Raw genomic sequence first — 21,918 nt, forward strand, 5'->3', positions numbered from 1 at the left:
TTTCTTAATCTTTACCTGTCCCTAAAGATTAAAATTTCATCAGTTTGAGAAACAGTGGGATAAAATAGAAATCTGTTCAGGTAGAAAAGGTGTGCATTAATACTTGGAAATAAATTGTATGCCTTAACATCAGCTCTGCTGTCTTGCATTGTTATGATGTTTATATGTAATTACATTGAGGGGGGTGTGTTTAGGTTTGTTTTAAAAGTCACTGTGAATTCATGGCTCATATTTTTTGCTTGTACAATGATTCAGTAGCTGCAAGATACCATTAACAGTAAGTTCTAGGGTAGTGGAAAATGCTACCTTCTATAATCTAGCTAAAAGCTATTGTTACTGCTGCTAGGGCAAAGACAGGCATTCACATTAAGGTATTATCAAAGATTCCAGTATTTGTCATGAAAGCAGAATGCCAGTGTCTGAACATCAAATCTTGAAGTGTGAGTAATAGCTTTACAAAGAATGACTGTGGGTTAGTGGGCTGCTTATTGAAAAAAAAAGACATTTTCTATAGAAAAAAAGAAGCCAGTTGACAATGGTAAAAGACAAGTTCTGCTAGACAGATAAAGGCTAAAAAACATTTTTACCATAAGTCTTGTATTTTGGAATGAGTTTTATAGGGTTTTTTCCTCTATCATGGACAATATCCTATCTACATAGATATTTCTTTTAGTAGTAGATTTGTAGGTGTACATTTTAAGACCCTTTCCTTAAAATTACCTTTTTTACTGTTCTTTGGTTTTCTTCTTCATATGTCAGGGTCTTCTAACCTGAGTCCTCAGTGATTTTGAAAATTGAAGTTGTGTTCATGTACATTTGATTATTGGTTCAGTTTGTAATAATTGATGATATTTAGTAGCAATAGCAAATATAATCTTAGTATCTGTGTAACTTCATGGGAGGTCACATTTTTAACTTTTGTGAACTTACATTCAAGTAAATTCAGGACATACTTCCAGTGTTTTCAGTCAGGCTGTTTTATGAACAGTATTGTGAATAGGTTTTATTATTAGTTCTAGAATCTGTTTTCAGACTGAATTTCTGTAGTAAATATATACTTTGATGCCACTTAACAGTATAAATACCTTAAATTTTACCTCAAGGTTACTGGCGGAAGTAAAACACCATGATTTTTCTTTCAGAATATCATTTCTATAAATCTCAAATTGTTCTTATCCATTATTGTGTTGTTCCTTAATAAGTGCAAAGAAAATGTATTTTTAAACATTTTGTTATGCAGAGATGCTTCTGGTTTATCATATTTGTTTTATTGTTGAAAGACCGTCATGTCTGGGCCTTCAGTGCTTGTTATCACAATAGTAATAAAAATCACATTAGCCTTGGGATACCAGCCTGTCCATCTTATGGCAGTCATATTGTGTGGTGGTCTATGCCTATGCACAATTCTAAGATAAAAAAATCTGATGCTTATAATAACTATATTGGATGTGCCTGTAGCAGTCTTTAGAGAGAAATAACATTTTCACACAAAAAGCTTCTTTTAAAAAGTTAAAATTTGTTTTTTTACAGTTCTGGACTATTTCCACTCCTTGCCAATGCTGCGATGTCTGTCAAGCCAACATTATTAAGTCTGTATGAGATTTATTACCTCCCTTTGGGGAAAACATTGAAACCAGGACTGCAAGGACTGTTGACTGGGATTCTGCCTGGGTTAGAGGAGGGATCAGAGTATTATGAAAGGTAAGGATACTTTTATGTTAATAAGGTAATATGCTTGCATTAGTACTTATATGTGGATTTCATTGTTTTCAAGGTGGTTGCTTTTTAATTTGATGCTGTCATATCATATTAATTGCAACAGAATGGTGTGGTAGGAGGTTCTTAGCATTAATTAGGACAAATTAACTGCTAGTTGTTCTTGCTAGTAGTTATGGAAAGGGAATTGGCAATAAGGAGACAGTGTTATATGCCAGTCTCTTCTCCCAGGTAGCAAGCAATAGATTGAGAGAAAATGGCTTCAGGTTGTTCCAGGAGAGGTTCAGGTTGGATTTAGGACAAATTGCTTCACCTAAAAGGTTGTCAAGCATTGGAACAGACAGCTTGGGGAAGTAGTGGAATCATCATGCCTGGAGGTATTTAAAAGTTGTGTAGATGTGGCAGTTTGGGACATGGTTTAATGGTGGATTTTGCAGTGCTGGGCTGGACTCGCTGATCCTGAAGGTCTTTTCCAACTTAAACAATTATGTGACTCTTGATATGGGTTGACACACATAACTGCAGCATCTGGGCTACTGAGGTAGCGTCTTAACATATTAAAGGATGAAGTTATACTTCAGCACCTAAAATTCTTGGAATTGTTCTCATGCTTTCATATTTTTGATATTTCCAACTTCAGAAACTTGAATTTTCACAACTTGTATGAGAAGAGCAATTCAACACTGTCTTTTTCTATTTCTGTGTAGGCAGACACCAGCACAGTGTAGTTGGCATCACTACAACAGGGAGCAAGGTCTATCCAGCTTGCCTTCTGGGGCCTTCCATAGGGTGTAGAGGTGCTGCCACCTGAGTTGGAGGAAATGAGGACAGGGGAAGGTATTGCTTGTGCTCAAAGAATTGGGGTATTTTTATGCCCTTTTTATTACCAGAAGGACTCAGTGCAAGGAATGAGAGGGCAAAAGCCATCTGCTTTGATTCTTTTCTTCAGTAGCTATGCTTTCCTGCTGTCTGTCTGAAACCTCTGTCTGTAGCAACATTTGGCTTTAAGTAGCAGATGAAGGAGTTATTTGACTCTTTGAACATAAGGAGTACATAAGGAATACATGAGGAGAAGCTGTGGGCAGGCCAAAAGCATTTTGCAAGCCAGATTGGCCCACAGGCTTGCTAGCTGGATTGCTCTGTTCAGGTTGTAAAATAAAGTTCAGTATATAACTGGGCCTCTCTGGGACTCTCAAAAGGATGCTTTGACCTTCCTGTAAGAATTAAGTTTGATACTTATTAAAATTGGGGGGAAGGGCAAGAGCTGTGATAGTTGCTCTGATTCAGCTGACTTGCTTTTACTGCAGAACAAACACACTGCTGGAGAAAGTTGCTTCAGCTGTGGATCAGTCAGCATTCTACAGTGCTCTCTGGGGGAGCCTCCTCACCAGCCCTGCAGTTCGCTTGCCTGGCATCACTTATGTCCTCTCCCATCTGAACAGGAAGCTGTCCATGGAAGATCAACTCTACATAATTGGCAGTGACATTGAATTAATGGTAATGCTTTAATGGAACAATGGACTTATAATAAGCAAGTAACAACATTGAAGTTACTTACTATGTAATGTATTTTGGGAAAGGGATTTAGATGTGTTCTCTACCTTTGAACTTAGCCTTTGAAGAGATAAAAATGCATGTTTATTATAGCTCCAGTTAAAATGATGTTTTGGTGCATGATAGGAGTGTCTCAAAGCTGAATTAATCTATGAGAACTGCTTGGGTTTTGTCTAAAACTTTCCATTATATGCTTCAGGAAAAGTGATTCAGTTTTATTGCAATTTTTTGTTCCTTTTTTTTTTTAATGTAGAGATTAATTTTGTCTTTTAAACTTAAGATATTCATTGGTAATATAAAAAAGCGAAATCTATTTTTATAGCTTAGGGAATCTTCCTATTCTGTTTCCTCAGTGGTGAAACATTTTATTTTCCTATTTTATCTTGTTTCATTATTCAAAATAACTTCATTTAGTACTTATCATTATTTATAAATAACTGTTCTTATTTTTGAGTGCTGTCTTATATCTAGCTCCTTAAAATAATAAATAACTATTTTGGGGGGTTCTGCCATTACTTCAGGTGGAAGCAGTAAGCACTTCAGTGCAAGATACCAGTGTTTTGGTACAGAGGAGCACGTTGGACCTTATCCTTTTTTGTTTTCCTTTCCACATGAGCCAGGTAGGTTATTAACATTGACAGGCTCCTAAATGTACAGCACTTCTTAAATCAGTTGCTGTATTTGTTTGGTTTTTGTTAATGATTTTCTTCAAGCTCCAGCAGAGTGACACATAAGTGTTTGTCTGCTAGGTTTGGCTATTCTCGTGTCATGATCTCTGCTCTTCTGCTTTTTAACTTGATGTGTGAACTTTGTAGTTAACTTCTATGTATGTAAGCTCAAATTATGTTTAGTCTATTATGTTTAGCTTTTAATTTGCTGCAATTTGATGAGAAAGCAAATTACCTGTTCATTTGCAAGTTTCCAATTCCCAGTGTTCAAAATCAGCAAAAGTTAATCCTCTTAGCACAGATTCAGAACACTAGAGAATTGAAAATAGTTTTTAGTTTTGAATGAGTGGTTAGCCCTAGTGGTAGTGAGAGATAGACCTTACAACTTCTAGATAATTTTTTTGGATTGTATTTATTGTTAGTTATGTCCTGTTTTTAAATGATCCATGAATTATATACCTTCTAGAGGAAAAATTATACAAGATTGATTCTCGTATTGTTAGAAATTAGGAAAAGCCTGCACTTCTATGTAAAAAAGAACTGTGTTCTTGCTTGTGGAAATGGTTCATTCACATTTATCAGTTACTATAGGAGTATTTGGAGTAGGTCTATTTAGGTACTGAAATGTTGAAGTTATCAGTACAGCACTTTTTCAATATTAAGACTTACACAAGCACTTAAAGTAGTAAGAAACTGAAAAAGTACCTCAATTTTTTTTAACTGGATTTTAAGAATTTTCTTCCAAAGCTTTTGCCTCGTAGTAAAATGAAATGTGCTGTAACAAAAAGGAGCTGTTGGCCAAATCTGTTATCTTTGCTGTTCTTCAAGGGTGTGTGCTATTATACAGTGTCTGTTCCAAACAATAATCATATTTTTGGTTTCCTAAGAGCAAAATTGTGTTTTCTTCTACTATGCTGAATTCAGAAATGTCAAAACATGAAACTGGCTAGGTTTTAATGAACATTAAGCTGCTAACATAGAAGAAGTGTTACTTTTAATAGCTAAATTTAATTGTATTTCTAACTTCTTCAGGCAACACGTCCAGACATGATCAGAATTCTGTCAGCAGCCCTTCATGTAGTGCTGCGCAGGGATATGTCACTCAACCGAAGGCTTTATGCTTGGCTTCTAGGTAGGTTTGTATTTCATTCCATTGGCCACTGAAAGTGGAGGAAGGATTGTATTTTCCTTAGCAGTGTTTGCACTACTGTGGAGAAAAAATCTTGGAAAAATGAAACACTCAATTTTGTTCATAAGAAAGAAAGGCACTTTCTCTCTCCATGCACATGGAAGATGAAGAATGTCATCCTGGAACTCATTCCTGTCATATAAATTGTTGGTGCATTTTCCTCTAGCAGCAATTATGGGCCACATTGAGGGGTAGAGCCTGGTGTAGTAGGCTTATGGAAATAGGCACTCTGAAACTCTTTCTCTAAAAACATAGAATGGAGAAAACAGAGCAGGCAATATAGAGTGCAAATGATAGCACAACAGTATAGATGGTATGAAAAGAAAAGAATGCTGAAGAGCATTGATATTACAGTTTCAGTATGCAAGCTTTGAATTTCATTAGGGCTTGTGTGATTGAATTAGCAGTTCACCAATCACTTTTCAACACTTTTCTAGAGTAAAAATTTATCAGTTGGGAATACAATTCTACCAAATGACATAAAATCAATACAGTACAAATTTAAATTTTTATATGAAAATAGCAGGTAATCAGAAGAGGGTAGCAAAGAATTTTAGCTATTAGAAGGCTCTTAACTATTCAGGGAATAGTTAGAAGACCAGAGATTAGGAAATTTACAAAGCAATTACTCTTATTCAGCCTTGTTATTTTAAGGAAATGAAGCCTGTGGTCACATGAATCTGACCTGTTACTCTTTAAACCCATTTTGAAAGTAGTCAAAACCATGGAAGTTCCTAAGTGTGTCCCAGGAACTGCAGACTGAACGGAGAGACATGAAGTGGCTTCTCTACTTGATATGTTTTGCAGTCTGCTGTTACCCTCTTTGTTTGACTTCCCAGCTCACCAGCAAGCACATTTGTGCGTCTCAGGCTACCCAGAACCCTTTCCAGCAGCTCTTGCACCTTTCCCAGCTGAGAGTTAAGATGTCAGAGGCAGGTAGCCTGTGGGGACTGGGGAGAAAGGACGTGAATAGCAAAGACCCCTGAGAGAGAACTGAAATTATGAAGTGAGGGAAGAAGTCAGCAGCAGTGTTTTGCATGACAGGGTTGGTTATGTTGCTGTAGAAGCTGAAGGGGTTTAGAAGTTAAATATGAGAAAATCCTGGCTTCTTTGGTTAATCATTCCTCAAGACACTGATTTGCAAAGGATTAATCTTTTAAAGGAAGGCAGTGAAATGCAATGTTGTTCTCCGTACCTGCATTTTTAAATTTGGGAAAGAAGTAGTTTCAAAATTAAACACTGCGGTCATGTTTCATCTAAATTGGATGGATTAGATATGTATTTTGCTATTATTGAGAAATACATTTTGTGTATTTAAAATATCATACTGTTTTTTTAGTTGGAACCTTCTTTTACAGCTTTTTCATGAACATAGTGTGCACTGAAACTCATACAGCTTCAGAGAATACTTTTATGGTGGCTTCCAGGTCCTGTGTTGGGAACAGCTACTTCCTCTATTTGCTATATATTTGGACAAACTTTTTGGCAATATAAGATTTTTGCTTTTTTTCTTTGGATGTTGTGCGGCTTTTCTATTATCCTGATATTCTGTTCCTAATATAAGACATTGCAGATGGAGATCAGTTATGTTGGAAGGCTGTCTGAATTCTGTTCTTCTGTATGACATTGTTGAATTCTGGTGTTTGCTGTTTCTTCCTGTTGTTTTACAGCTAGAGGTGCCCTATTAACATTCTCTATGAATAGAAATCATATACATCTCCCTAAATCAGGTTATCTTAAATGTTGTTAACCAATTGATTTTTTTTTTCTTTGTTAAGCCTATTTTTTGTGCAATTAAAATCTTACTGGGAAAAGAAAAGAAACATACAATACAAAGGTCCATCTCCTTTCTGTAATTTTGGATTTTTAAAAAAAAATCTTTTGTAATGTGACTGCTATTCTTTCTATGTGCCTTAGTCATGTCAGTGTATTTGGATGATTTCTCTCTATATATAAAACACTGAATTTTGTGTTCTCATTAATAATGTTTTTGTGCAACAGCTCATGTATTTTTTTAAGGATTGCGGGTTTTGCAGCATTTGTGAAAATTTTTCTTTTGTACAAGAAGTAATTGGTTGATAATATTACATAAAACTAATTTTTTTATTTGTGTGCAAACTGCTTGTGTGAAAGTATAACTTAGTTTCCCATATTAAACTCTATAAAATCATCTTTTTCTTGCCGACATGACTTGGACTTCATATTGGTAAGTTATCAGTGCTAGTGTGTTGATTTCTAGTTTAAAGAAATTGGCAATATATTCTATTAAACTGTAAATATTTATCTGCTTTGTCCTTTGTTTGCTTGAAGGTTTTGATAACAATGGTGCCCTTGTAGGACCCAGAAGTACAAGGCACAGCAATCCTGAGGAGCATGCTACTTACTATTTCAACACCTTCTCTAAGGAGATGTTAGTCCAGGTAGCTATACATTGTTTTATTGGGGCTTATGTTTTTATAAACAGATCCTGATCAAAGTTGCTGTAACTTGATCTTTTGACGCAGATGCAATGTGACAATGTAATCTTGTCATTTTGTGATACTTGTGTCCTATTCTTCTAAAACTTTTTCTCACTGGAAAAAAGAAGACATGAAATAATGTGTCTCTCTAGAATAGCAGAATGAACAGAACAAATATTAGATTTCTTCCTCTACTTTTCCACAATGAATGAAGCATACATGGATGTTATTTGATAATGAACCCAGCACACTGGAGCCTGTTCTTTCATGAAACTGAATTGGAGAATTCTCTTCTGTAGATGGGAAACTCCTCTGTGTCTTGGGGATCAGAAAAAAAGTTATCGAGTGGCACTCAGAGTCTGTGTTAAAAGGGTCTTTCTCCCTGCTAGGAAAAGGAAGCATCTTCTGCTCTCTGTTGGCAGCCAGGAATAGTTGAAAAAATTGGCAGTTAAACTAGTTTACCCTTAAAGCCTTGCAATGTGAGCTGAGATCTGGTTCTAAGAGCTGTGCTGCTTTTCTCACAGTAATCGAAATACAGATGTCTTTTAAACTGCTATGAGTCTGATCTTGAAGATCAGAAGACATTTTGTCACTAAGGCAAATTGATAAGGTCAGGATTTTTCTGAGTCAGAACTGTGATGCTATGTATGGGAATGAGAGTGGCAATTCTAACAGTAGTAGCTGACACAAGAGTATTCAGCTTATCCCAGTTCAAAGCTGACACCCAGCACAGAGCTAGCACCTTCAGTTTTATCTGAAAGTTGTGAGATTTTCTGTTTTACTGATGAGGAAGAGACCTCAGAATTGCAGTATTTCAGCAGTAAGGACCTCCTTGGTACTCTCTCACCCTTATCTTATCACCCTTCTCCCTTCCTTAGCAGATGATTCAGAAATTATTCAAATGTAAAGGAGAGGCCTGAACGAGCTACAGTTTCACCTTTACCTTATATTAAAAAAAATTGGTGAGCTTTCAGCATTATTTAGGCATGGTTAATGGTTATGGTCTTCTTAAATCTGTCCATCTTAATCTATGTCAATAAAACTTTTCTGTCTGAAAACAGCATGGACATTTGAGTCAGTGCCTTGCCTACACATAATACAAATTACAAATGGCTTCTAAAACCTTTTACTGCCTCTTGAAAGATGTTAAAAGCATTGCTCCTTTCTGCCTTCTCTGGCAGTCTCTTTGTGTTTTGTTTTATCCGGTCAACTCATTCATAAATACAATGTACAGAAAATTCTGGCCTTCTAAAGACATATGAAAGTACAGAAGATTTTGCTTTTAAAACACTTGCTGATAATTCCTGGTTTGTAGCAGATAGCAAGGCCAAACTGGTTTTTATGGTTCTATTCTTACTTATCACTTTTTTTTTTTGTTTTTCTTTTGTCCTTTTTTTTTAAACTGTAAAAGAAACAAACTAGCTCAGACAGTCAAGTCAGCCGGGCAGAAAACTAAGCAAAACCTGTGATTGTCTCATGGGGCTTTTTTAAATTTGGCAGCTCATTCCCTAACCTGCTTAGGTATAGAAGCTCAGTCTTCTGATTTATTTCAAAGCTCTCATTGCTATTTAGACAAGAAAGTTTTCATCTACGTGAGTATATCATAGGACTGATGGTGTTTTATTAAACGTTTAATATCTACGTGTTTTATCTTTTCCAATCATTTGTTCATTAATGTTCAGTGTCTTCTCTTTTATTCTTAAGAAATACTGAGTTATCTGCTTATAATACTTTATTTTGATTTTAAATAAAATAAAAGTTACCAAGTTCTGCTCCACAGAAATGTTCGCAGAAAGATGAAGTTGAGAGAATTTAATAATGGGAGACTGAGCTGCACTGAGATGAAATAGTGGTCTCCACTACAAAGAATTTTCCCTTTTATTGCTTTCTAGCTTTCTTTTTGTTTTCCTGATAAGTTTTTGCTCTTTGTAGGCAATGGTTGGAATATTGCAAGTTAATGGACAGGGAGAAGAAAGCACGTTAATGCAAGACTTAAAGCCTTTTCGAATTCTTATCAGTTTGCTGGATAAGCCTGAGCTAGGTAATTTTCATTTATTCTTTTTAAATTGTTTCATGTGATTTTGCTTTGAAAATTTTTCTCTTTTTATCAAATTGAAAAAGTTATATGCTTAGTGTGGGCAGGTTACCCAGATTTCTTAGATCTTCCCAGCTGTATCTTTGTTTTGTATTTAATTTAATGCATTCATCAGATTTACCTTTTACCAAATGCCAATTCTTCTACTTTCTACACAGGAAACAGTAAGTCAAAGTCATAGAGAGAACTAACTGCATGTTGGAAGAAATGGAACTGGATCTTTTTTATTTCTTTCATCAAATGATGACTTTTACTCTTATAAATCCCAGCTATTGCTTTTGGGAATAACCTGTTCTTTCTTCTAATTTACACATAGAGATGATAGATAATAACAAGAAAACGTTTAATTTTTTTTCAGAACAACTTATTCAGAGGAAGAAATTTGTTTTTGGTTTTGTAGGTGGTTTGTTGGGATTTTTTTTTTTTTTTTGCATTTCTTCTAAATTTTCCTTTCTCTTATTTAGAGTGTTTAAATGCCTTCTTTAGTAGATGAGTGCTGAGGACTATGGGACAAAAGTATTTACAGCTAAGATTTGGATATCTTGTCTTTTTCTTTGGAATACAGCTTTGAAGGTGACTGAAAAAAATCAAAATTATTTTTTTAAATCCATTATCAGATTTGAGGATAGGGTAATAAAACCATAAAAATACAATAATTAAAGAAAATACTTGGTTGGGACAGAAGAACTACAGGGAACAAAATATCTGTCAGAAATTTGCCATCTTGTAATTTGTGATTTTTGGAAATCAATCTTAACATTCAGAGGCAATGTGTATGGTAAGATTTCATGAAGTAGCAAAGCTTTGAGGATTCTTTCAGCAAAATGAGATATAATAAGATAGAAGGATTTTTGCTTAACTCCATGAGCCTATTCTTACTGAAAGCAGCTAAATGAGGCTAGGAAACACATAAAGTAAATGGTATCTCAAGCAGGATTACTTTGTAAATTCCTTTCAAAATAATTCGAGGGGTTTTTCTTTGAAATTAAGGTTTAGGTCAAATCCAACGGAGAAGCTATTTTATAGAGTCATAGAATATTTTGTGCTGGAAGGGACCTTACACGTCATCCATTTCCAACCTCTCTGCCACAGGCAGGGAAACCTCCCACTAGATGAGGTTGCTCAAAGCCCCATCCAACCTGGCTTTGAACACTTCCAAGGATGGGCCATCCATGGCTTGTTTAGGCAGCCTGTTCCACTGCCTCATTACCCTCTGGGTAAAGAATTTTTTCTAGCAATCTAAATCTCTCTTCTTTTGGTCTAAAACTGTTCCCCCTTGTCCTGTTACCATCTGCCTGTATAAAAAGTCTCTTTATTTATTTGTTTATTTATTTATTTATATTTTATAAGCCCCATGTAAGTACTGAAAGGCTACAATGAGGTCTCTCTGGAGCCTTTTTTTCTCCAGGCTGAACAAGCCCAATTATCTCAGCCTGCCTTCGTAGGAGAGATGTTCCCACTCACTTACTGTCTTTGTGGCCCTCCTCTGGACCAGCTCCTGCAGGTCCATGTCCCTATGTTGGGCATCCCAAAGATGGATGCAGTACTCCAGGTGGGATATCACCAGAGCAGAACAAAAAGTCAGAATCATCTCCTTTGGTTTGCTTTTTCAGTGCCGCCCAGGCTGCAGTGGCTTTCTGGGCTGCAATTGTACACTTTCAAAAATACTTTCAAAAAGTACCATGCAGACTAACTGTATGCCCTGGGCTAAAGAAAAAACCTGCCTCAAATTAAAAGGAAGGATGATGGTCAAATTATTTTATTTTGTATTTGCATTTAAATATTTGAGTGTATTGTCCAAATGCTAACAGCATGAGATAGCTTAGGAGTATTTCAAAATGTTTGACTGGAAGCCACCTCTGATCAAGAATCCATGAAGTCCATTTACAGGTTACTGAGCTAATAAAAGGGGTGTGTTGGCTTGAGCATGAGTGTACTGCTGTAACTGCACAGCTTTTGAATTTGGTGTGTTTGTATCCAGCTGCCATTGTACACACATTGAACATAGGGCAAAATAACCCTGCTTGTGCTTTGTGTACTCCCAGGCACTACAGTTGTCTCAGTGTTTCTGGAATGCAAACAAACCAAACTTCCTGATATTCAGGTAGCTTGTGAGATTGAACAAGAAGAAATTTTGTGGTTTCAATGACCAAAGCTAGCTAATGATTCCAACACCTTTCAGCTGTGGACTGTTGGCAGTGTTATAAGGCAAGAGTGTGACTGCTGGTTTTTCTCCCTAGGCCCTGCCATCCTAGAGGATGTACTGATTGAAGTGTTTAGAACGTTGTATACACAGTGCAAAGCAGAACTGGAGCTTCAGACAGAGCCATCGTTCAACAAAGATCACACACAGCTAAGCAGGTAAATATTGATTATAATATATTATGTATTAAATAATACATTTTTGTTGCTAGAACTGTGTCTATGAAGCCTGTGGGACTGAGTCGTGCTTTCTTTATGATACAGGATCTATGGACATTAATTGCAACTTGTGTGTTCAGTGCAAAGGTGTGAAGTGTCTGGCTTTTTTTTTTCTTTATATTTAGATATGTTTTATTCCTTATCCATGACAAAAATGCATATTTGATTGTAATATTCTTTATATCTGTCTTCTTCAAAACAAAATAGACTGAGTTTTCTTGTAGTAGAAAAATGAAGACTGCAATAAGAGAGTTGCAAGATTTGAGTTTAATATTTTGAAAGGTGGAGAGGAGACGGGTGTTCAAAGCTGGAGAGGGGTGGAAATAGCTGTAGCAACAATTATGGTAAAAACAGGTCTATTAAAAATGTAGTTAAAAGACAAATACTAAAGAAAGGATAGAGGAGAAGCCTAGCAACTGAGAAAAGACATTGGTATGAGCAGCCTGCCAATATCCTGAGCCCTTGAGCAACAACTACTTGTAGGGATGAGAGGAGAATAATTTGTCATTGTTACTTGACAGTGGGTAAACTCACAGTGATGGGTAGTTATATAACTTGGAAAAAAGTATAAAAATATGAAATGTTCTTTTTTATTTTCTTTCAGCAAACTGAGAGAAAACAAGAAAACAGCAGAATTGATTAAAACTGCCAATCTTCTTTTCAATTCCTTTGAGCCTTATTATATGTGGGATTACATTGCTCGTTGGTTTGAAGAGTGTTGTAGGTAAGTGATAATATTTAATCTCTCTGTGTGTAAAGTTGAAGTTAATTTTAGTTTTATATACTTTTTTCTTCAAAGAAGTCAGTCTCATGACATCATTTACCCTGTACCCTCCCATGCCTCTAACTTCAGTCTTTTGTCCAGTTTTCATCAGATGTGACTGTGGGTCTTAGCAACTTGAGTTCTCACAAACTCAGCATCTGGGTTAAATCAAGAGACAGAATTATCCCCTCTCCTGGAGGGGAGGCTCCAGAGTGACCACAAAGCTAGTTTTTGTTGTGTCTTGCCAGAACAGGATTATTCATTGTACAAATCGCTTTTGGTAAAACCAGCAGATTTGCCAGACACCCAATGTGTTGTATTTGTCCTGCTCTTTTAGGGAAAATGAAGGATGGGAATCCTGTGCATGATAAGGAGGGCTACAGGAGAAAATAGCAAACCATAAATGAGGGAAAATTGAAAATATTAATAGGAGTGTAGGGGATGAAAGGACCACAGAAGAGCAGGGGTTTTTGCTGTGGCAAGAGGTAGATGATACAGAGATGTCAAATGAAATATGTAGAATTTTTTTTCATTGCTTATGATATTATCTGATAAAGTATTAAGATACTTGGACATGAATTTATCTATGAGCCAACACTGTGCTGTTATAACTAAAGAAAACTGCTTCTTGGGCTACATTATGAGGGCCATGGGCAGCAGATGAAAGGAAGTTATTTTTCCTTTCACTTAGTGTTTCTAAGGACAGACGTGGAATATTGTGTCCAGCTTTGGACATGCCACCTGAGGAGAACTGTTGAGAAGCTGAAGAGACTATTGTAGAGAAACTGCTAAGCTGGTCAGTTATAGGATACTACATTGAAGGTTGAGGTGGGTGAGCTGGTTTAGTCTGGCAAAGAGGGAAATTGAATGGCACCCTATGACTTCCTGAAGGACATTTACAAAGTTCATGCAGCTGTACTCTTTATAACAGCTGATAGAAAACAGAGGACAGCAGCAAGTGCTCACTCAAGTGGTCAGGTTGGACTTTGAGAAAAGCTTTGCTAAGGACAAATTTATGAAAGGGGCGGAACAGTGAAACCTGTGGAGCTTTCTCGTGAGATTTCCATAACTCTGCTAGATAAAACTGTGGATGAATTTATCTAGTGATTTTAGCAGTCCTGCTCAGTGTGAGAGGTTGATTTAGGTGTCTGAGACTTGATTTTTGTGTGTTGGGCTGAATTACTAACATATGGAAAGTCATCTGCAGCCAGCTAACATGCAGGTATTTCACTACAAATAAGTAGTCTACCTGGCAACATGGATACAAAATTGCCTTATAAATTAATGAAATCTGGAGAATTGTTGTTTGGTTTTTTCCCTACATAAGCTGCTGTATTTAAGCTTTTTTTCTTCCATGTTCAATTTTCTGTAGCTTGAATTTCCTTATTTTATAAATGAAGACTGTTTGTTTCAGTTTTTTTACACCAAAAGCCTGGCTACTGCTTTTTCTGAAAGAATGGCATGAAGCCAAATAAGCTACTTAACAGTAAAATGAGAAATTGCGTATTGGTTTATAGTGATTATCCCCAGTATATACAGCTTTGCATTAAGTTACAGAAATATGGTCAGTGTAAGGCAGTAGGGAAAATATTGTGAAACCCTATTTGAATTTTGCAGGAGGACTTTACATGCCAGACTTCAAACTGGGCCAGGAGGCGATAGTGAGCAATCTGAGTTACCTCTAACAAATTTCTGCTTGTTAGTGGATTTTTTGTTGGATATTGTTTCTTTGGTAAGAATTGCTTTATTCTTTACTAACACTGGGATTCTGTATATTTACGGTCTGCAGAAATACTATGTATACTTTATTAATTGCTTTTCCTGAAAATATATTGACATAAATTGACTTTAAAAGAACTTTTTGATTCATTGTATGATTCTTGATAGACTGGTTAGACTTAACTGAAATCGGTTTTATGATGCTTATACCTGAAAATTTTAGTCTGTCCTCATTTTCTTTTCTGTGTATTTATTGCAAGATAGCCTTTTGTAGTTTGATATGATAGTTTAAATGTGCAGCTTTCTTTTAAAGATCTTTTAAATGTCATGATAAGATGTATCTTCTTTTTTCTGTTGTCATCGCTTAATGTAGCAAAGACTGTTGGAACTGTTTTTTCTATAGCTGTCTTTCCTCAATTCTTTGCTTTCTCATTTCCAAGCCTACTAGAAGTATGAGAGTGCTGTGTCAGGTATGGCAATCAGCCTGTTCTTCCTTTAATTCTTATTAACTTGTTTATCTTTCATTCTTAAACTTTCATCTTAAGATTAATAAAGTAATAATAGCAGTCTTCAGCCTTCATATGATGTTTTTTAATGTATTTGTTGTGTAATAAACAATATGTACTAGTTTGAAAAAGAGCTAAATATATTTCTATTGGTTTGTTATCCAACTTTAAAGTTAATTTTGTAAGTTTTTTTTAGTAAAGCATGTATTTCTTATTCTTGGATATTAAGATATTAATTTTTCTTTTTCCATGTCTGTATGTTTGGAACACAGTTAAGCAAATGATGGGTAGCTCTGTTATAGAAAATAAATTTCAGGGTGGAATTTGGTGTGACAATTAACAAGTTTTTATCATTACTACTCCTATTACTAGGAGACTTACATTGAAATACAGACAGAACATTTGCCTCAGCTGTTGCTCAGGATGATTTCTGCATTGACAAGCCATCTTCCTACTTTGCACTTGTCTGAGCTTACTGATTCTCTCAGACTCTGCTCAAAGATCCTTAGCAAGGTTCAGCCTCCACTGCTCTCTGCTGGTACAGATGGTATCCTGCAGCTTCCTACTGGACACAGCAGCTCCATCAAAGAATGGGAAAATAAAAAGGTAACTGATTAGGTTTTGCAGCATCTTGGAAAATGGCTTCTTATGTGGAAAATAGAAATGGGCTTTCTAAGCCTGTGTTGAACACCCTACAAGTCTTTGATTAGATTTAGATACCACAATATATCTGAAACCTATAAGTTACCAAAATAACTTATAATTGTGGTAAAATTTCTTGATTCTTAGGGGCTTTTACCCAGATTTAATATTATATACGTATAAATCACTTCGGAATCAGGGCCTAAGAGCTAATCAACTAAAGTTTGTAATGCACTTCAAGAGTATGAAGTAAAATAACTGGACTGAAAAGAATTCATCATTTTGGTTAAGTATCAGGCATATGTAAATTCTCCTCTCACCCAATTTATGTGCATTGGTTTAATATCCATCATGTATTTTACTGTCACTGTTCAGTTCCTAGAATAACTTTTTAAAGAAATAAAATTAATCAGCCAGCATCTATTTCTCTTTTAACTTTGTCCAGTTTATTCTATGCAGCCATGGTTCTGTGAGGTATGTTAAGTGACATGCCCTGGAATTCTTGTTTTCCAGCTGAAGAAACTTTAGGAACATCATAGAATAAATTAGGTTGGAAGTGACAGTTGCAGGGCACTGCTCAAAGCAGGGCTGATTTCAAAGTTAGATTTTACTTTAAAGCTAGATCATGTCACTCAGTATCATATTTGACTTAATTTTGAATATCTCCAAGGATGAAGTTACCGCGACTTCTCTGTACAGCTTGTTTGTTTGCACTGTTATTTATTCAGAATTTCCATTGTTGCAGCTTGTGTTGGTTGCCTTGTGTTTTTTCAGTGTGGATTTCTGAGCGTATCTCCATCTTTTCCCACTGCCTAGTGGGAACTCACAGAGAGCAATAAAGTCATTTTCACCCCCTCCACAGCTCTTAGCATTCTTTTAAACAGAGTAAATCCAACTCTCTGAGCATTCCTTCTATATCAGAAGCACCTGTGCTGATTTTCCATTGGGCATACTCAGTACATCAGTTTTTTGTACTAATGAATGCAAAATTGGATACAATATGCTGGTTGTAGACCTAAAACTGCTGAGCAGAGGGGACTAATTACTTCCCTTGATTTGGTGTCAGTACTTTTGCTGATACAGTCCTAGATGTGGCTGGTCTGCTTCACCAAAGGAGTCCACTGCTGGCTCGTGTTAGAATTCCAACATTCTTTATTCAGGATCCTATCCTTGTTCTTTCTAACTAATTGATACCTGTCTTGTTTTGTTGTTTTGGGGGTTTTTTTGGTTTCCTTTTTTTTTTTTTTTTTTTTTTTTAAATAAAGCCTGTTTTAATTGAATGGTGTTGCTCTTTGGTGGTCTTCTGCTTCCAATTACAGCTGTCTCATATGTGGCCGTGGTTTCTCTTAAGAGCTAGATAGTGAAATGATTTGCTATTCTTCTAATAACTTTTAGATTGTATTTTGTAAAATGGGTTCATCATTTATGTCTCTTCAAGATTTTTAGTACATAGCTTTCACTGTTTTCTGCGGTAATGTCTCAAACTTCCATTCTTATTCTATCTCTGGTAAAGCAAGACGATATTCACTGGAAATAATAATGTCACTGTTTTTATTTATTCATGAAAAAGTTTTTCATATTATTATGTAATGCTCAAGTTCTGTGTTTAACACAGCTAGTGATTAGAGTCAAAACAACTTCTTAGCCTGTTAGGTGTCAGGCAACATCTGCCATCACCAGTAAAATGCAGGACTGGAAGTGAGTGGGCACTTGCATTTAGGGGCAGTGATTGATGCATTTCTATTTCAATTGTTTCCCTACCTCACATTCTCACCAGGAAACAGCAATTATGCCACCAGTTACTAAGACTGTAGAAGGCTAGAGCAGTGGAAAAAGCCACTGTGGGTGCTTTCTAACCCAGAAAAAGCACCTATTTGTGCATATTCTGAACTGATAAGGAATTAAGACATACAGTGAGTCATGAAGAACTGTTGTTGTTGTAGCAACCTCTCTTTCTCATTTCAAGGAGATGATTTATTTTCTTTCCAGTTTCAAATGATTAGTAGTTTTTAAATGAAAAGTTTATATATTTTTGTAATTATAATTTTGTTTTTGATGATTTATGATACTGTATAAATTAATAATATCTATGCCTATGTATTTCAGCATTCTTTCATAATAGAATAGACATTATTATGATCTGAAGAAAATGTTAAAACCGATAATATTTAAGTATTTTTCTTGAGAAACAATTTTCTTTTAATTTTAGCTTAGTCTGGCAGGCTTACAGAAGCACCAAACATTGTTTTGCATAAAATATATTTGTATGAATGCACTTTAAAACTCTGGAATAAAATTGTTGCTTTCAAATGAAGACACTAATAAATACTGTTTTGCTGAGACCTAAATAGCCTCTTTTGAGCAATCGTTAAACTTTTATTTTACTCAGGTGCCATCAGTGTCACTTGAAAATCCTAATGATGTGTTTGAAGATGGTGAAAATCCTCCAAGCAGTCGATCATCAGAAAGTGGATTCACCGAGTTTGTGCAATACCAGGCAGATACAAATGATGACATTGACAGAGCACTGAATGAAGGTCACAGTACACCTGGAATCCCTATTGTTGGTAGCACTTCCTCAGAGACTGAGACAGCATCAACCGTGGGTTCTGAGGAGACCATAGTACAGCCTCCTTCCATAATGACACAAGGGACAGCAACTCGTAGTGGGAAAACGATCCAAAAGACTGCAATGCAGTGCTGTTTGGAATATGTCCAACAGTTTTTAACCAGATTTATCAACCTGTATATCATTCAGAATAATTCCTTGTCTCAGCCCTTAGGGGCAGAGCTTCCGGTAGAGCCCACTAGAGTGCAAGGACAGAGCACAAAATGGGACAGAGAATCCCAAGATGATGCTAAGGTGAAGAAAACAAACAAGAAGAGAACACCGAAAGAATACCTTCCTGCCTTTATTGCTGCTTGTCAGCTCTATCTTGAATGTTCGAGCTTTCCCGTTTACATCGCTGAGGGAAACCGCACTTCAGAATTACATCCTGGGAAGCCTGAAGTTGGTAAGCTGCACTCTCATTTCTTCTTTCTTTTTAAAATAGTATTTTTTAAATTTTTCTGCTGAAAAAAATTTTAAGTAATAGTATCATGCTTTGTGTGTGTTCCTGTTTGTTATTCCTCTTGGAAATCTAAGTATTCTTCTGTGTCATTTGGTTTACATTTGGAAACAAAATTATTTTCTCACAGATTTTTAAGAACATTGCTGGCATGGAATTTGACAGTAATTAATATTGTGGTGAAAAATATAAATTATGCAAACTGAAGCCTGAGAGTAGAATCTAGATTTTTAAATCTTCCTCTTTACTGTATGAATCCACAATTTTTTTCTTTGTCATATTTTACAATAGCCACAGCTCACATCAAATGATTTTAGCTTCCTTTTATCAGTTTTGGATTGATGTGCACATTGATCCCTTTGGCAATACATGGGAATTGTAAACTACGGTCCAAAAAAAATCATACCAGCTACTTTGCTCCTATTAAAGGAGCAGTTCTTGCAATAAAATTCTTCTAGCTATAATTGCATTAAGAAACAAAATAAAAATTGTGAGTTTTGGTGAGGTATGTATGTGTTCACAGATAAATGAAACTATTCAGATATAGACATGATAAAAATATTGACAGTTACGACTTACTATAAACTATGACATTTTAGGATGAACAATCCTTTTTACAGTTTGTAAAAAAAACAACAAAAAACCCAAACTTCAATTTGCAGTTCCAATTTTGGATCCACTTTTGATCTGCAGTATGGGAGTTGCTTCTTAAAATGTCTTCATGGTGGATATGCTTGGAACATGCAAGAAATAGTAACACTAATTTTGGCTACTGTCACAGTCATCTCTGATTTTATTGGAAGCTTCCTAGTTGCAGCTTTTTGTTCTTATTTGCAATTTTTAAATCAAGGCTAAGTGGTGGGTGGTACTTGGAGATGAGTGGATTTTCTTGTTTTGGAAACAAGCATGCTGATTTAACATGACTGCTTCTGTTTCTGTGGTCTTTAAGATGTGTTGTTTATGTCTTTATTCTTTTGACAGGAGCAGAGCATATATTTGACTTTGTAACATCCAGACTTATAAAATACTTGTCTATTGAAGGCAATTTGGTTATAGTTGTTCATTAGTTATGAGTATGACAATGCCAGAGATCTGCTACCTTTTGTAAAATATCTATCTCAGAATATTTGTGCTTTTATAGCATGACCTTGAAAATGCTAGATTTTTTTTTTAATTTATTTCTCCCAAACAGCCTACAAATGAGTGTTAAGTCCAAAGACTAAAATGTCATATTAAGTGTTTTTTACTTTTTAAGTGCTTATTACTTTTTTGGTGGACATAGTACTTGATTATCACTGCCTCGTGCACTGTAGAGCAGAGAGCCTGTAGAGCTCTGTAGAGTAGTATGTGCCTCCTATGAGGGCAGTGCTTCTAGGAATCCTTTTCATTTTCGTTAAATGTCTTGGATTTGTGTTTCTTATTCATCATCTGAACATTCCCCTTTGTGAGATATCATTTGCAGTCTAGTAAACAGTGCAACTTTGAGGAATAAGCATAAATTGTAGGTGGGTAAAACCAACAGGAAAGATTTTATTCCAAATGTAAACATTTCTCTATTGATATGAGGTGTTTGTACTGCAGAAGAGGCTGTGTTTGTTGAAGGTTTCCTAAATTTGAAACGTGTTTTTGGAGGGTTGCATTAATGATATGACCCGATAGCTCTTAATCACTGGTCAGTCTGTTAATTTGAAGGAGACAGGTTAATCTGATATTTAACATAAGTGTGCTTGAATTCTGCTGTATGACTAATTTCTCAGCTATCTTTAACTGAAGAAATTAAAAAGGGAATTGAGTGAAGCTGAAAACATTGGTTGTATCTGTAACCTCTAGAACACAATTTGGAATTGTTAACTGTATTTAAACTCCAGTGGAGCTGTGGATATAAATGAGAAATTGCATCATTCTTCTCTTGATTCTGAAAGGGTGCTGTATTTGCGCCTATTAAATAACACTTCTTCACTTGTGTCTGGTTCTAGATGCATTTGCCATTTCAGGAACATGATCAATAGAGTCCTTTTGAAGTTTTAAGAGAAGTCACTTTGGTATCTCTAAAATGAAAGGCTGGAATGTTCACTTAAAGTTGACTATGAACTTTGGAGAAAGACACTTCCAGTATCAATCCAGAGTATGGCTTGATAAAGTGAGAGGACAATAAAAAAGGGGAAACAGTCATCTGCAGTGAAAACAGAGTTTTCACCCAAACCATCAATTTTCACAGAGACTTCTGTTTCTAAAGTATTGCCAGGCAAATCTATTTTTGTCAATTTAAAATTAGTCTGCATATATATTATATAATATATTTTATTTTCCTAGGCACTATGATATATTACAGAATTACTCTAGACTACTATCTAGTGTGTTAAGATTTGATTGCTGGTGAAGAATTTTGTGAAGAAGAAAAATATATGAAAGGATGTGCTAATTACTGAATGTTCAATTTTGCTTAAGGCAGGAAATCATCTGAATGCATTTCCATAAAATTTTTCTTTTCCTTGTTAAGATTTTTCTATTCACTTTTGTGTACTAAATGTTTGAAGTAATACAGTATTGCATTCTTAATTGGATTATTTTAAAGATACATCAGGAAGTATCTTCCTCTCATACATTTTCTTAAACCCATGCAATGGGCAGATTGAAATATGAAGGGACAATTGCACATACAGTTATGGAATACAAGGGGGGAATTCCACAATATTTAGATTGTTAAATAAATGTGTCATCTGTGATTTGTATTTCAGACTGTGAACAAGTACAGCCTCCACTGTGGCTACAGACTTTAATGAATGCTTGCAAGCAGGCAAGCGATTTCAGTGTTCAGGGTGTTACTATTTCCCTCGTGATGGACTTGGTTGGATTGACTCAATCTGTTGCTCTTGTCACTGGAGAAAATCTGAACAGTGTGGAAGCTGCTCAGCCTCTTAGTCCTAACCAGGGAAGAGTGGCTGTCGTCATCAGACCTCCTCTTACTCAAGGAAATCTGAGATATATGGCTGAAAAGACAGATTTCTTCAAGGTTAGATGCAGTATCACATTGTTGTTTTCTTTAGACTTTTTCTGTCTGGTGAAGAATAAGTCTTGGCCCCTTTACCATCCTTGATATGGTAAACCAAATTTTCTT

At 35.7% G+C, this 21,918-nt stretch overlaps 1 protein-coding gene across 1 annotated transcript in view; it reads left to right on the forward strand.

Moving 5' to 3' along the window:
* DOP1A (DOP1 leucine zipper like protein A) overlaps positions 1-21,918 on the forward strand; it is a 59,504-nt gene that overhangs the window by 13,234 nt on the left and 24,352 nt on the right. The window contains exons 4-16 of the mRNA XM_056488506.1: positions 1,531-1,701; positions 3,024-3,213; positions 3,792-3,890; positions 4,971-5,070; positions 7,438-7,547; positions 9,519-9,627; positions 11,922-12,042; positions 12,707-12,826; positions 14,483-14,597; positions 15,025-15,054; positions 15,463-15,696; positions 18,122-18,746; positions 21,539-21,813. Coding sequence (XP_056344481.1) covers positions 1,531-1,701; positions 3,024-3,213; positions 3,792-3,890; positions 4,971-5,070; positions 7,438-7,547; positions 9,519-9,627; positions 11,922-12,042; positions 12,707-12,826; positions 14,483-14,597; positions 15,025-15,054; positions 15,463-15,696; positions 18,122-18,746; positions 21,539-21,813 — 2,299 coding nt within the window. The remainder of the gene's footprint in view (positions 1-1,530; positions 1,702-3,023; positions 3,214-3,791; positions 3,891-4,970; positions 5,071-7,437; positions 7,548-9,518; positions 9,628-11,921; positions 12,043-12,706; positions 12,827-14,482; positions 14,598-15,024; positions 15,055-15,462; positions 15,697-18,121; positions 18,747-21,538; positions 21,814-21,918) is intronic.

The sequence above is a fragment of the Oenanthe melanoleuca genome, chromosome 3 (assembly GCF_029582105.1).
Source record: "Oenanthe melanoleuca isolate GR-GAL-2019-014 chromosome 3, OMel1.0, whole genome shotgun sequence".
Classification (NCBI taxonomy): domain Eukaryota; kingdom Metazoa; phylum Chordata; class Aves; order Passeriformes; family Muscicapidae; genus Oenanthe; species Oenanthe melanoleuca.